Source organism: Sinocyclocheilus anshuiensis, unplaced genomic scaffold (genome assembly GCF_001515605.1).
Source record: "Sinocyclocheilus anshuiensis isolate Anshui unplaced genomic scaffold, SAMN03320099.WGS_v1.1 scaffold1576, whole genome shotgun sequence".
Lineage (NCBI taxonomy): Eukaryota > Metazoa > Chordata > Actinopteri > Cypriniformes > Cyprinidae > Sinocyclocheilus > Sinocyclocheilus anshuiensis.
Window position 1 is genome coordinate 415876 of NW_015557202.1, and position 15282 is coordinate 431157.

The 15282-nt window shown below is 37.5% G+C and overlaps 1 protein-coding gene across 1 annotated transcript in view; it reads right to left on the minus strand.

The window, feature by feature from the left end:
* Window positions 1-15282, minus strand: part of LOC107678931 (ras GTPase-activating protein nGAP-like) — an 85039-nt gene that overhangs the window by 6419 nt on the left and 63338 nt on the right. The window contains exons 5-13 of the mRNA XM_016474332.1: window positions 14144-14256; window positions 5267-5420; window positions 4816-4914; window positions 4142-4696; window positions 3910-4054; window positions 3658-3802; window positions 2201-2437; window positions 1708-1909; window positions 347-525 (exon numbers count right to left, since the gene is read on the minus strand). Of these exons, the coding sequence (XP_016329818.1) occupies window positions 347-525; window positions 1708-1909; window positions 2201-2437; window positions 3658-3802; window positions 3910-4054; window positions 4142-4696; window positions 4816-4914; window positions 5267-5420; window positions 14144-14256 (1829 nt within the window). The remainder of the gene's footprint in view (window positions 1-346; window positions 526-1707; window positions 1910-2200; window positions 2438-3657; window positions 3803-3909; window positions 4055-4141; window positions 4697-4815; window positions 4915-5266; window positions 5421-14143; window positions 14257-15282) is intronic.

Here is a 15282-nt window from a genome sequence, read left to right on the forward strand (position 1 = left end):
GATAATCTGCTTCACTCGGATGTACGTCACAATACAGAAGAAAAGATATGTCGCTACATCCATTACATTGTGTTTTTAACCAGAAATAGCCCTTTACAATGTTCATGTTTCCACAAGTTCAAACCCGGCACTTTTACAGTACATGTGAGAACCAATGATGTTCTTCTCCTTTCGGGAACGCACCAAGTTTGAACTTGTGGATGAGTGAGTAACTACTATAATTTTGCAATAACAACCAAATAATTTCAGTCTGTTGCTCAAACAATTATGGCTTTAGATGATTTGGAATATAGCGCAAGAGTCATAGATAAAGTAGAGAAAATTATGAAATCCAACAATGTCCTACCTGTCTGCTGGATCTTCGAATATTCTCTGCAGTCCTGAGGACACACTTCCACTGATGTCATGAGCGGAGCTATGGTCCTGGAAGCGCCTAAGCTGCTGCTGGATGGGGGTGGGGCTGGACAACGAGCGGGTGATATCGCCAAGAATACGTGGCAGGGGCCCCAGTTTAGCCACCGTCGCCTGCAGGAAGGAATTGTCACCCTGGGTTGGTGCGTTACCATGGTAACCACATTATGGACCACAGAGGGCAACCACACGGAGCCCGAGAGTTTGAGGGTGCAGATGGCAGATTGGTGGGTTGGCAGGAGTTTTTTTTTTTTTTTGTTGGTCGAGATAGTAGGCACCATAATGCATTGATGGTAGAACAGCGTTACCATGGAGACACAGTGTGTCGGACAGGAAAGGGTGGAATGGATAGTGGCATGGGTAAACAGAGGAGAAAACAAAAGGAAAAAAGTCAAATTAGGGATAAATGAAAGAAAAAACAAAACACATGCTTCTACAAAAATGACAAAAGCCACAAACAGAAACAAACGAGGTAAAAATGGTCAAATGCAGGCCATGCACCAAACAACAACAGAAGGTTAGGTCTGAGATAAGATAAAAGAAAGGTTTTGATGAATTAACTCATGGCAGGAAACAAAAATATTGTGCAGGGAGGTTTTAATTGCAGTCAAAACAAAACCATGCTCCAGACGCAACAGGTCAGCAAGAGTTAGGGAAAGGACGTGTGGGGATGCGTGAATGCGCTGTGTCCAATGTCATTAAACAAGACTCTTCCAGTTTAAACAGGGGCATTAACCTTGAGGCTAACTTAACCTAGACAATGAGTTATGACATTAACCCTGCAAACAAGTGCAAAGCTTTTTTTTGGTCAAACACAGCCGGTCAATGTACTGCAATATCAGGTTGGTGATAACATTTAAAATCAGCTAGAAGCTTACAATGTTTAGTGGGGATAAAGCATTACTGACATGAAGCACACAGCTCAACAGAAGACATTTGCGGCAATACCTCTGAGGTATGAAACGTGCTTCCTGATTTTGAGACGTGGGCACTCATAATAATTAAATATGCACTTTGCAATTTTTTGTTGAGTACCATTCATGTTGCATTTGTTTATGTTGTGAAAGTCCTATTTATTTCTGTCTAAAACTTTTTAATGAAAAGAAATTACTGAGTGCAAGAGGATTACATAACATCTCTGGTAGGCAGGTGTGTTTTTACCCCCCCACTGTCACGTCTCTTCAACAAATTGATGCTCAGCTGTTGTAAATCTCTCTAAAACCAGACTTAAGCCTACGGCAGATTTCATTGTAAGAGGTATTGTTGCAGTATAATGGTTTGGAGGGATTTCAGTACCTTGTCCAGCTGAGACACCACCTCCCACAGTAGAGAGTGTAGCACCGACAGCTCACGGCCCAGGTCGATGTAGCCCTCAAAGCCCGGGGTGTTGGAGATGGTCTCAAGATTTGAGATCTCAAGCAGAAATCGAGTCATACCAGCCCACTCGTGCTCTAGGAAGTCATTCATGAAGGCCATGTACTCCTCTTTGTTTCCGAATCTGATGTAACAGAGAACAAGAAATACATAAGAAACTCAAAAGTACTGAAAGCGCTCTAAGGCAGACAGACACTGGAGTCTCACGATGACTGCATTTGCACACACAAGAAAATTATAATATTAATACATAACATTAAATGAGAATTATGTTAGTGTCATGTAAACCGTTAACCTGATTTCCATAATTTTGACTCAAATTCCCATTTTCACATTCAAAATCCTGAAACTATTTAATATTTAGAATTTTATGAAGTAAGCATTGTGTACTCAATGAAGAGTGTTTCTGACATACTTGGCAAAGTTAGCAAGATTTTGGATGACTTTGGCAATGAGGGTGAGTGTTCGAGAGGTTCGGTCGTCTGGGTATTCCTGCATGAGATTGAAGAGCGAAGGGGACATGATGGCAGGGCACAAGAAACGCAGGAAGAGCGATGCGCTAATCAAACGCTGACTGATGTCCTGCTTCCCTCGAGCATGACACTGCTGCTTCCATGATGCAAACACTTCCTTCAGTTCCCGTGGAAACACACTGACAAGAGCACAGCAGCAGGTTAGGATGTAACTAATGCGATTGCAAACATGAGCATACAAACAAACTACAAAGAAGAGCAATGTAGTTGTATTTGTAGTTACCAGTAGAAACATTGTGAACTGCATAAACATATACTGCTGTTCAAAGTTTGGGGTTGGCAGTTATTCATCATGTTTTTGAAAGACATTTCTTACGATCACAGAGTCTGTAATTGCTACAATTTAAAGCTACGATTTTTTTTTTTTATGTATATTTTAAAATGTAATTTATTTCTGTGATGGCAAAGCTAAATTTTCAGCAGCCATTACAGTGCCACATGATCCTTCAGAAATCAGTATTTCTTATTATTATCAATGTATATTTTTGTGAAAACCATAATACATTCTTGTCAGGATTCTTTGAATAGAAAGTAAAGAAAAATAGAAAGTTCATAAGAACTCATAAGAATTTATTTGAAATAGAAATTTTGTACATTGTTATAACTGTTTTTATAATTGTCACTTTATAAAAATTCTAATGATCACTTTTGATCAATTTAGTACATCCTTACTGAATAAAAGTAATTTCTTAAAAAAAAAAAATCGTACTGACCCCAAACTTTTGAACGATAGTGTAAAATCTGAATTTATAAAGTCTGGAAAAACAGTTTAAGACTTTTCCAATTGCTCATAAATTCTGAAGAAGAATTTCTAAAAACATTTTATGGAGATTGCTCACAAGAAAATCACTGTTTTAATTACCGTGAACCCTACATATATTCTTTTCTTTGTTTTTGTTGTTATTCAAATTTCTTCTTAGCTACTATTGAAGTTTATGCTTAAAGGGGTCATATGATGTTGCTAAAAATAACATTATTTTGTGTATTTGGTGTAATGAAATGTGTTTATGCGGTTTAAAGTAAAAAAAAAACATTATTTTCCACATTTAAGCCTTCTTTCTTTGTGTGAACATTTGGGCGGCATTATGCAAATCTTCCCACATAGTGAGGTAGATATGTGGGGGCGTGTTAGAACGAGCCGTTTTAGGTAGGTGTGGCTCACTCTGAACTTTTATAAAGAACATCTCTTTGGATTTGAGACTTTAGTCTTTGCAACTTTACAGATCTTCTTTATGCACCAAGAGCTTGTAACACTCCAAAGAGAAAGGAAAAATTGAAATTGCATCATATGACCCCTTTAACATAAATGATGTCAAGTTTTAGGAATTGAAAAAGTTACCAGTAAGAGTTGATGATCTTGCAGAAGGCCAGCTCACAGCACATCTTTAGGTTACTTTGGTGCTCTGGAAGCTCATTGCTGGAGCACTTCGATGGGTCTACTTCACAATTTTCATCTGACTCATAAAGGGCTTTAATAAATTCTCCTACAAAGCAAAAACAAGCATAAGGTAAAGGGTCTTGATACACAAGCCTTGATGAGCAAACTTTTCTCCTCCCTCTCTTAATACAGTAAGACAAATGTTTCATTTACCTAGTGCATCATGTAGGTACTTCTGTCCCACCAATTTGAGGTATTCTTCAATGGCTTTGGTGGCTAGCGTGTTCTCCCTAAAAATCAGCACGTCATGGTCAGCGCAGCGATCCACCTCAGACATCACCAGATCTGTTAGGAAGTCCTAATGAAAGCAGTTCAGTCAGGTTTTATTAATAAACAAGTGATTTATGGCGAATTTATGTAAATGAGAACTTAACTGGCATCGTACCTTCGCTCGTCCCGTGCTCTGCAGTATGTGCACAAGCGCGCTGGCCATCTCCTCTTTGTTCTTCACACTGATGACGGGCTCCAACACAGAGCACAACATGGTATAGTTATTGGTCACAAACTCCGCAAACTCCTTGTACTGCTCCATGGGCAGGATAGAGACAGTTTGGAAGCGAGATTTGATGCGGATGGAGGGGCCTCCACCTTTGGATTTGCTGGTGGTGGGGGTGCTGACCGGATACCATTTCTCCACAAACTGCCTTCCCATCACTCCTTGCACTGGTATGTTCACCAGGCCCACATAGTTGTTTTTATCCTTCTTCTTTTTCTTGTCAACATCACGGTAGATGTGTACAGTGATGCTCTTAATGGACGGCACACCGGAGAACTCAAAGTGTTCCCCCCAAAACAGGCAGTCAGAGCGGGTTTTGCTGGTGGTGCAGGCATACAGCACGTCATCCAGACACAGCTCACAGAAATACTTCTTTTTCGGTGGCAGATCTTTGGCCTCGATGATCCACAGACGGAGGACGTTTTCCGCCCGTCGGCAGTTGTCCTGGTGATGGAATGACACTGATTGAACCCACAGCAGTTCATTTTAAGTATAAAACAAGCATGCATGCTTTTGTATCGATTAAAAAAAAACAACAACAAAAAACAGCATCTGGTGGTCACCTTATTAGGCTGCACAGTTCTCTTGAGGTTCTCCATCCATTTGTCCCGTTCAGCAGCAGAGGAGCAGCTGAAGCACTTACTTCCACCTGAGTATGCCACCTACACGAGGAGAGGGACTTCATTCATAAAGTAAATCATTCATTTAAACCATAGGTTATGAAGAAGTGAACTGCATTCAATATAACCCTTCCAAAATATTTTGTGGTTGTGCCGTGGTTTACTAGTGTCTTGTTATACTATGGTACAGTTTGATTGCATTTACATTTATTCATTAATCAGATACTTTTAGCCAAAGCGACTTACAAAAGAGCAATGCAACACTGTTACATATTCATATATCATGGTATGTCAAACAGGTTCCCACTCTTTTTGACCAATTTCCATGACTTTACCAAGACCTTACTAATTGTGTTTACTGGATATGAGATTTTAAGGGAATAATGTTTTGTACCTCAAAGCAGAAGTCTTGTCCTAGAATGCTGCTGTGTAAAGGTTTGATGTAGACGTCCTCCTCCATACTCAGATCCAGAGCTTCAACAGCACTGCCTGGACTCAGCAGAGACTCATGGGAACAGGACTCCTTCAATTTGGTCAGGCCCCGTGACCTACAACAGCACACAGAAATAACAGAAACTTTAACTCAATTACTCAAGATTCAGCCAGATCATTTAATAATAATTACATCCTCTCTTCCGATTCTGATATTTCAGTACACAGTGTCCTCAGCCACAGGAGATTTGATCTGCAAATGAGAACTGTGACAAATAGTTTTGGCTCAGAGAGATTGATTATAATCTCCTATGAACTTTGAGGTCCTCTTAGTAAAAGAAAAATAAATTACAGAGCACAGCCACAGGGAGGCAGTCAAACGTAAGAGAGTGAGTGTTTCAGACAACAATCATTTCATTTTATATAAACACACACAATAATCATTTTCAACTTCTTTACTGTAGTCAAAGCAATATTTATTCTATAATCTGACAAGAAACAAATTCCATAATCTCACTGCTTCCACAAAGAGAGTTTATACCTACGAAAAACAACTAAAGATCCACTTGAAGGAGTATCCCAAGAGCATATCAGGATATTAACACATTCTTGTAATGAAACGAAGACTCCTATCCAATAGTTTTCATTTTTTTGCTGCAGGTGTAGAGGTACTTCACCGTAGCTCAGGTGAGGTTAAAAAGGACGCAGAAAGTTGATGTGACAAACAATAACGAGGGCTGGCCAATGCAAAGTCCCCATGAGAATGTTACCATGGGGACCGCCCTATGAGGAGCTGAGGAGCGAGGGATGAGTTGACTACACAAACATCTTTAACACTTACACACACACACACACACACACACACAGCTACTTACATGGCTGGGTTTTGTTTAATAAGAATTCAGTCTTAAGATGAGACCAGAAGAGAAAATACAGTCATATCATACAGCACATCGGCATAATTTTTCCATAACCGATAACGTTCCAGTAATGCATCCCTAGAAAAAAGCTGTAATATTATGAAACATTATTATAATTTAAAATGAACATTTTATTTTTTAATATATTTTAAAATGTAATGTATTCCTGTAATGGCAAAGCTGAATTTCCAGCATCATTACTGTAGTCTTCAATGTTACATGATCCTTCAGAAATCATTCGAATATGCCAATTTGCCGCTCAAGAAACATTTCTTAAAAACTTAAAGGAACACTCCACTATTTTTGAAAATAGGCTCATTTTCCAACTCCCCTAGAGTTAAACAGTTGAGTTTTACCATTTTCGAATCCATTCAGCCGATCTCCGGGTCTGGCGGCTGCACTTTTAGCTGTAGCTTAGCATAGATAATTGAATCTGATTAGACCGTTAGCATCTCGCTCAAAAATGACCAAAGAGTTTCTATATTTTTCCTATTTAAAACTTGATGCTTCTGTAGTTACATCGTGTACTAAGACCGACGGAAAATGAAAAGTTGTGATTTTCTAGGCCGATATGGCTAGGAACTATACTCTCATTCCGGCATAATAATCAAGGAACTTTGCTGCCGTAAGCCTAGAAAATCGCAACTTTTCATTTTCCGTCGGTTCGGCTGAATGGATTCGAAAACGGTAAAACGCAACTGTTTAACTATAGGGGAGATGGAAAATTAGCCTAAAAAAATTTTCAAAAATAGTGGAGTGTTCCTTTAACTTATATGGTTTCTTATGCTGTGCTGATTAATATTTTTGTTGAAATCGTTATATAGTTTTTTTTTAAAGATTATTTGATAAATAGAAAGTTCAAAAGAATGGTATTTATTTGACATAGAAATCTTTTGTAACATTATAAATGTCTTTACTGTCACTTTTGATCAATTTAATGCATCCATGCTGAAAAATGTGTTTATTTATTTTAAATTCTTACTGACTCCTAACTTTTTAATGATAAAATGGAATGAAAGTCTGGAAACATAAATATATAAAGAATGCCACCATGTTAAAATCACCTTGAAAGGCTTATAATGACCTAATTTTGGTTTTTGTGTAATTTCATTTATTTTCAATTTACCAATAATGTGTCCTTGCTGAATAAAAGTATTAATTTCCTTAAAAAATTAAATAGATGAAATAACCAAATAAACTTACTGACCTTAAACTTTTGAACAGTAGTGTGTATATGTTTATATATTTATAGCTATGCCTGCATAATCAAGTGTTTTACAGCAGACTAATATAAAGACTGACCTCAGACTCAGAATATAGCATAATAAAAGTATGTAATACTGCTACATAAAAGCCTAAAGATAATGACTGACAGGAAGAGACATAAGATAATCACAGGGAGCTACTCCTCTAATCTACTGTACACACATTCTCATTTAGTTCTGTGCTGGAGAAGAACGGAGAAAGATAAAATCTAATTATTGATCAATTATACAATCCTTTTGCTTGTTTTCAAGTTTACAATTGCTATAAGGTTGAACACAATGACATTGCACATACGATCAGACAGTTGGTCACGTAACATGGACTACCCTGGTATAAGTGCCTAATAGAAAATATGCTGGCATCAGTTACTCTCATTATGAGAAATTGTGGTGATGCCTGCTGACTGACCAGATTACCACAATGATTGGCCACTCATCTGGCTCACATCCCAACAGAACCCAAACACAGGACCCATCATTTATCACAAAACATCCATTATCTGTCCATATTGCCCCATATTTTCCCTGAGATGTGATCTTCCAGTCAGAATTGAATATAATTCAGTTATACAGCCCAGATATCGTGAAATAATACAAAAGACAACACATTTTATCTGCTTGTATGAAAAAACAAACACAGCACATCCAATGTAGTGCCATTCATGAACACACAAAACCTATGATTTAGCTCTTTTAATAAAACTTCAAACTCACAAGTTATTGAATCACAAATCAGTCTAATGAATCTTTCACCAGATGAACTCGCTAAATCTGTCAGCAAATTTTCTGAACTGACTCACCTACTGAATCTTCTGAATCTTGCCTGGGGCTTGTGAGGCCCTATGCAACTGCATATGACAATGTGAAGTTCAAGATCCATCAATCCATCTCCTCCATCCTAAAGGTATCTCTTTCCGTCTCCATTTACAGAGGTGTGGTAAACTGAATCGGACAGCTGATGCAGAAACAGCAGGGTGACTCCTGATGGAAGGCTCACTTCCAGCTCTCGATACATTTCACCAGCGCTGACTCGAACAGCTAAGCATATCAGTGCACTGTCAGCCCGTATCCGGACACGGCTCTCCCACATTATCCAAGAAATCTGATCAGTCCGCTGGGACTGCGGTGCCACATTCAAGCTCTTTACAGTCAAAGCTTCCAAGTCCACTATGAATACAGGACTAGCATTTTCATTCAGACCACATAGTGAGAGGTGATTCTGCTACAGCTAAGGTCGATTACTTCAAAGCCTCTAATGTGCTATTTACATTTTCTTTTCAGCTACGAGTTCAAATGTTTTCACATAGCCAGATATTCAGCAAAGCCAAGAAAGCAGAAACCTGTAGCCTTATCTGAAGAGAGATTTAGTTAACTTAAGCTAGCTCTTGGCATGATCACAATAAATGTGGGAACCTATCGAGTTTGGAAGTTTTTGTAGTTTAAAAATGTAAATAAAACATAAATGAAATGTAAAAAAAAAAAAATCCCCACAGGAAATAATGTGTTTACAAACAAGGTTCAAGTCACATCCAAATGTACTGTAATTGTTTTTTATTATTATTTTATACAGGAAAAACCTGTTAATTGGTGCGCTGAAAATGTCAACTAAAAATGGCTTAACATCACATCATATGTACTATTGATATAAAAAATATCATCATGTTATGTTTACCACAGGCTTTATTTATTTATTTATATCTCGAAGGAACCAGCAGCAAATTAGTTTTCCGGGTTCTGACGTCATACCTGCACCATTCTATATGTCATACAGTAATACCTGAAACATTGTCACTGTATTTTCTACATTGAATTTCACAGCTGCCACATCTGATATTTTTATAGTGTGTGGTTTAAAATATGATTAAAAGCAATTTTTTAATGCATCTCAGTCTGAACAGTCATATAGAATTTTTTTTTTCCAGTGTTTTGGATGTTACATTTTTATTACAATACAAATTACACTCACTCTTTTCTTGTATAGCCAACAATATGACATTATTGTATAGTCAATGTAGTCAATAAAAATGAGTGAACCAGTTAGCAGCTTTAGCCACAGTATATGCATAAATGTTGTTTACGTTGTCTCAAGCGCCTCACGAATTCTGCACCTCGGCGAGATGTCATGCAAAACTTCCAGTTTTCCATCCTCTCTTTCCACTGACAGCTACTCTCAGTTGTTGCAGAAGAAAGCCTCTCAGCATTGTGCTGATAATGACTTTATTACTAAAGCAACTGAATAAGATACACTGGAAACTGACTATACTGAACAAACAAATCATATTTCATCACTTGCAAAATGACTGTGAGGAGAGGGAGTTCTAAAGATCAGACATGAAAAACTAATTGGAATTTTCTGCAGTAAGTTCTACGGGCTACTTTTATGGTACATACACAAGTAGATAACGCCAATATACTACCGTTCAAGATTTTAGGATCAGTACGATTTTTTTTGGGGAAAAAATTTATATATTTATTAAACAAGGACGAATTATATTCATAGTGGCAGTAAATATATTTATAATGTTACAAAAGATTTCTATTTCAATCTTTCCATTCATCAAAGAATCCTAAAAAATGTATCACAGTTTACACAAAAATATTAATCAGCACAACTGTTTTCACCATTGATATTAAAGTGCCCCTATTATGAATTTTTGAAAATGATCTTTTATGCAGTGTGTAACACAGCTCTAAGTGAATGAAAACATCCTGCAAAGTTTAAAAGGGTTAGTTCACCCAAAAATGAAAATTAAGCTGTGTTTTACTCACCCCAGAGCCATCCTAGGTGTATATGACTTTCTTCTTTCAGAAGAATCCAGTCGGAGTTAGATAAAAAATTGTCCTGGCTATTCCAAGCTCTATCATTGCAGTCAGCGGGTGTTGCAGTGCTTCAGTCCAAAAGAAGTAAAATAAAAAGCGCCCATGCATAAAAAAACAGTGTCTCACACGGCTCCGGGGGGTGAACAAAGGCCTCCTGTAGCAAATCGATGCATTTTTGTAAGAAAAATAACCATATTTAAAACGTAATAATCAATTTAATCTAGCTTGCGCTCACTGTTGTAAATGGAAGCAGTTCCGGGAGCATGACGTATGAGGTCAGCGTTGCGCATGCGCCGCTCAGAAGTGATGAACGCGGAAACGCAGCAGGCAATATAACAAAGAGTGAAAAATTTAAGGGGGTCTGAATACTTTCCGTACCCACTGTAAGCCAAGAGGAGACTAGTTTTCCTTTGCTAAAGTAAGGAAACTTTGCTTCCTTTGATCCTGTAAACAAACTTTGGTTTTCACGAGACTCACCGGCTGAACTCATACATCATCCTCCCGGAGCTGCTTCCGTGTACAAATATTGGCGCAAGCTACATTAAAGTGATTATTACGTTTTGAATATGGCTTAAACTTTAAATGAGTCATTTTTAAAACGAATCCCAATCCGTTTCATGTTGACGTCATATTGCCCGCCCACTTGTTGGTCTTTTTGCGTTGGTCTGAATGAAAATGCAAATTAATTCTTTGCCACTAGGTGCGGCTTTTGGAGCGGTAAAAATAGCGGTTTCCCCGGTAACGCTGTACACAAAGCAGCACTGCGCTCACAAACGCTGCTTTATCAGGCAGGATGAAATGAAAATGAGACCAATCAGACCAATCACCGCAGATTAGCGTCATGCAAAGGAGGGGTTTGGAAAAATGAATCATTGAACGAATCGTTTGGGAGTCACTGAGCAAGTAAAGTAAAAATAAATGCATATTATAAGACAATGAAAGTGTTTTTTGACCTTGCATGCATGTCAACCTGTTGTTGGGGACTCCCAAAGCCAAAATATGAACCTTTCATTACCCATAATAGGTGCACTTTAAGAATAGAAGTTTCTTGAGCACCAAATCAGCATATTAGAGATTGGAATACTGAAGATTGGAGTAATGGCTGATGAAAATTCAACTTTGCCATAACAGAAATAAATTACATTTACAAATAAATATATACTAAAACAGAAAACAGTAATAATAAAATATTAATAATATTTCCCAATATAACTGTTTTTACTGTATTTTTTTATCAAATAAATGCAGCCCTGGTGAGCATAGAGACTACTTTCAAAAACAAAAATCAAACAAACAAAAAAACAACCCCATACAAAATTGATTGGTATTGGACGGTACGGTATATAAATTTAAAAATTATAATAATTTTATTTTTAGGTCAACTATCCCTTTAAACGCACCCAAACATGTGTAAGTGCATGCGTGAACGCAGCGACGGATGTCTGCTGAGAGTTCAGCTGTAATTCATCTCAATCAAACTGTCATATGCAGTTCCTCTGTCTTGGCCACACTGAAACAGACACACTATCACATGCCCCACAACACTCACACACTCCTTCCCAGAATTACTTTATGAGCAAGAGCTCCTCACAAACAGATGCACTCAATCCACAAGGAGCAGCACGAGAAATCAGTGTGATTAGAATCACATCTCCTCCTCATCTGTAGTCTAACCGCAGCAGCTGTGGCCATTAGAGTATACAGAGAGAGCAGATCCACCAGCAACATCACAGCCAGAGCCCAAAGTCTCCATCCTGTTCCAACTAACACAATCAAAAAGGGTGGAAATGCAACTTCTGGTTTGTCACCATAGGTAATCAGTCCTAATTCAGCCCTTGGGCCTGTGACTAGGCCTGTTGCAATAATCAATATATCAACTTATCGCGCAATATATGTACATGACCTCAATAATTTTTGGTGACGCAATATATCAGCCATTATATTTACTGAAAAATTAATGTTACCATTTTTTTTGCATTCCACTTGCGCCAGTGTCTTTTGCAGCTTCTCGTACATAATGTGGTGTAGTCATGAGGTGCTAGTTCAAATTTAAAAATCTGCAGATATGGTCTTGTTTAGGATCTGTGCATTTGTACATACGGACATCTGACTGCTAAGTAGTGATTGTGTTTTTCAGCAATAGTGTGCACCCTTAATTTACAGAGAAAAGAAGGTCCGGGAAAAATCTGTAGATGGAAAAATCTCCAAATCTCCAGTTCTTTGTGCATTTTTCTTTTTTTCTACTTGTTACTTTGCACTTTTTGTTAGAAAATGTTTATTTATTTAGGTTTTTTAAGGTATCTAATAATTTGATACTTAATTTCTATGATCTAAATATTCTTAAAAATTAAAAGTTTGTTGTCATTTGGAAGTGTGTATGCCTTTTTGCATTATTATGCTGTTACATTATGATTATATATTCAGTGGCATAAAATGGTCTTTAAAATGACAATAATATCGCTTATCGCAATTATTTCTGGGGCAATATATCGCACAACAAAAAGCTGTTATCGTGACAGGCCTACCTGTGACACACTGATTGTGTGGTAATAAAGCAAAACTGACTTTCCCTAATGCTATTAACAGCCCTGCTTATCCTTACACACCCAACTGCAGCACTGCGAAGAAGTAAATCACAAGTAAATCTGAAAAATCAAATGACTGAAAACAAAGAGTCCATGTGATACAACATCATCTGTGTGGATAGTGTTAGACCAAGGAGGTCAATAATACCTGAAGAAAGCCAATTATCTTAAAGGCAGATAAAATAAAATGAAATAAAACAATTATTTTGTTTAGAACAAATAGGAACTGTTAACTGGTGATTAATGAACAAAAGATTTTTTGGGTTTAACAAACATTTTTTTGCGAAAACAAACCAAAGAAAGGCAAAGCAAATCAAACCAAAATAATACCATTTCCCCAGAACACGATCAATGGAGAAAGATTTTTTTGGTCTCTGTTTAATAAAATATATATTCCATTTTATCAGTAAACATGGGAACTTTCTGATGGTGATTAAAGTAGAAAGATTTTCATCGGCATGCAGGAACGGTCCAACAACAGCTCACAAAATAAAATAATAATAAAATAAAATAAGACTTCTTTATGTTAGAACACATGGGAACTTTTGAATGTCGGTCAATGGAGAAGGATTTTTCAGCACTAAATGGTAGTTATGGGGCGAACTGGCCTCTGCTAGGCAGCCAAACCATTTGTCACACAGCCAGTGCAGTCCACTAGAGGGCAGTAAAAAAAGTGCAGTCAAAAGTTCTTTGAGATCATGCCAAACATAAATGAAGTCAAGTGAATCCAAACTTTTGACTGGTAGCGTAAGTGCAGTTTAAATTGCAGCTTTAACACAGTAGCTTCGTTAGGGACGGTTCTGCCAGAGAGCTGTCAGACTGCCTGAAAGGTTTAAAATTTATTTTAAAACAGATCTCATGTTATGCCAGATCCCAGCACAGCATATTTTCCAACCAGCTGCTCTCTATAAGACAAGCAAGAATTTAAGCAGAATTTTTGGCCTTGTTATATAAGCACCCAAAACCTTTTTTTTGAATAGCTGCTTATAATTAAAGAAAAGTGAAGAAAATGTATAACTATCACTTTACCTATAAAAGGTCAGTAGAAAACATAATCCATTCAAATATATCTATTCAATCAGTATAAAATGAAATAAAAATGGCTTTGAACTTATCATCTTAAAGATAAACACACATCTGTCTCTTAAATCCTGGGCAGAGACAAAAAAATACTGAAGGAAATTCAGTGAGGTTCAGTCAAAGTTCCCTCTGAATACATTCATGAGAAACAAAGATGCGTAAGTTGTACCTGTCATTTTCTGTTGGTCGTAGCGACGGGAGTCTAAAACTTGTGTTGCGGTCCAGCTTTGTTTGACTCTTCGTCCTTTTGATGGATCCTTTCAGTCGCTTACTTAAAAAACCCTGTGAAGCAGAAGAGCGCAGAGAAAGTCAGATGTGTCCCTTTAAGAAACTCTTGTTTTTCAGTCAGTGAATGGCGGCTGAGTGTGTGGCTGTGCCCGGCATGACTCAACCTTGCTCATGATTAAGCGTCTGTGTATACAGTTTAAAAGTCATGATCAACTATACATGGACACCACTCACTGAAAGACCCTGAGAACATGACAGAGACAACAGCACCTTCACGACAAAGCAGATGGCAACTTCGCAAAGACTTCACTGACCTTTCAAAAGCAGGTTTGAACATTAGAGGACAGGCAGCTGAAGTAAAATCCAACAGACCGTTTCAGCAGACATATCAGTCTATCTTGGCAGTGAAAATGCACTCGCACAGAGTAATAAGGAGCGGCCATGGCCAGCTGAATAGTTTACCGTCTGCTTGTAGCACAATCAGTGCTTGCTCAGTGTCTTGAAAGTAAATAAAATATTAATAAGTAACCAAGTCAGAGAGTTCAAACGGCCACCTGCGGATATATATGTGAGCAGTGTTGGGGAAAGTTACTTTTAAAAGTAATGCATTACAATATTGCGTTACTCCATAAAAAGTAACGAATTAAGTTACTTAGTTACTTTTTATGGAAAGTAATGCGTTACGTTACTTTTGCGTTACTTTTTAAATCTGGACAGGGCTTGCTTGTTTGTTTTTAAAATAATTTTTTTTTATTTTTGGCAAATATAAAAGCCTTTTCACACCAAAAGTGAAATGAATAAGCCTCAGGCTGAAGGGAAAGTAAATTTACGTCTGTACAGTAGAATACAGAAGAAGAAATTTCAACACACTTCAAGCAATAAAAAAAACTCACAAATGTTTGTCTAGAGTCATTTTTGCTTATTAGTATGGTTGAACTGGATCATCGAAGGTCAGAAGCAAAGACATTGGTTAACAGAATGGGATTAAATACATAAAGGATATTTGTGTTGTTTAACATTTAATTATTGCAGGTTTGCGTCATATTCTAAGTAATCATATTCGGAGTTGCATTGGGGACA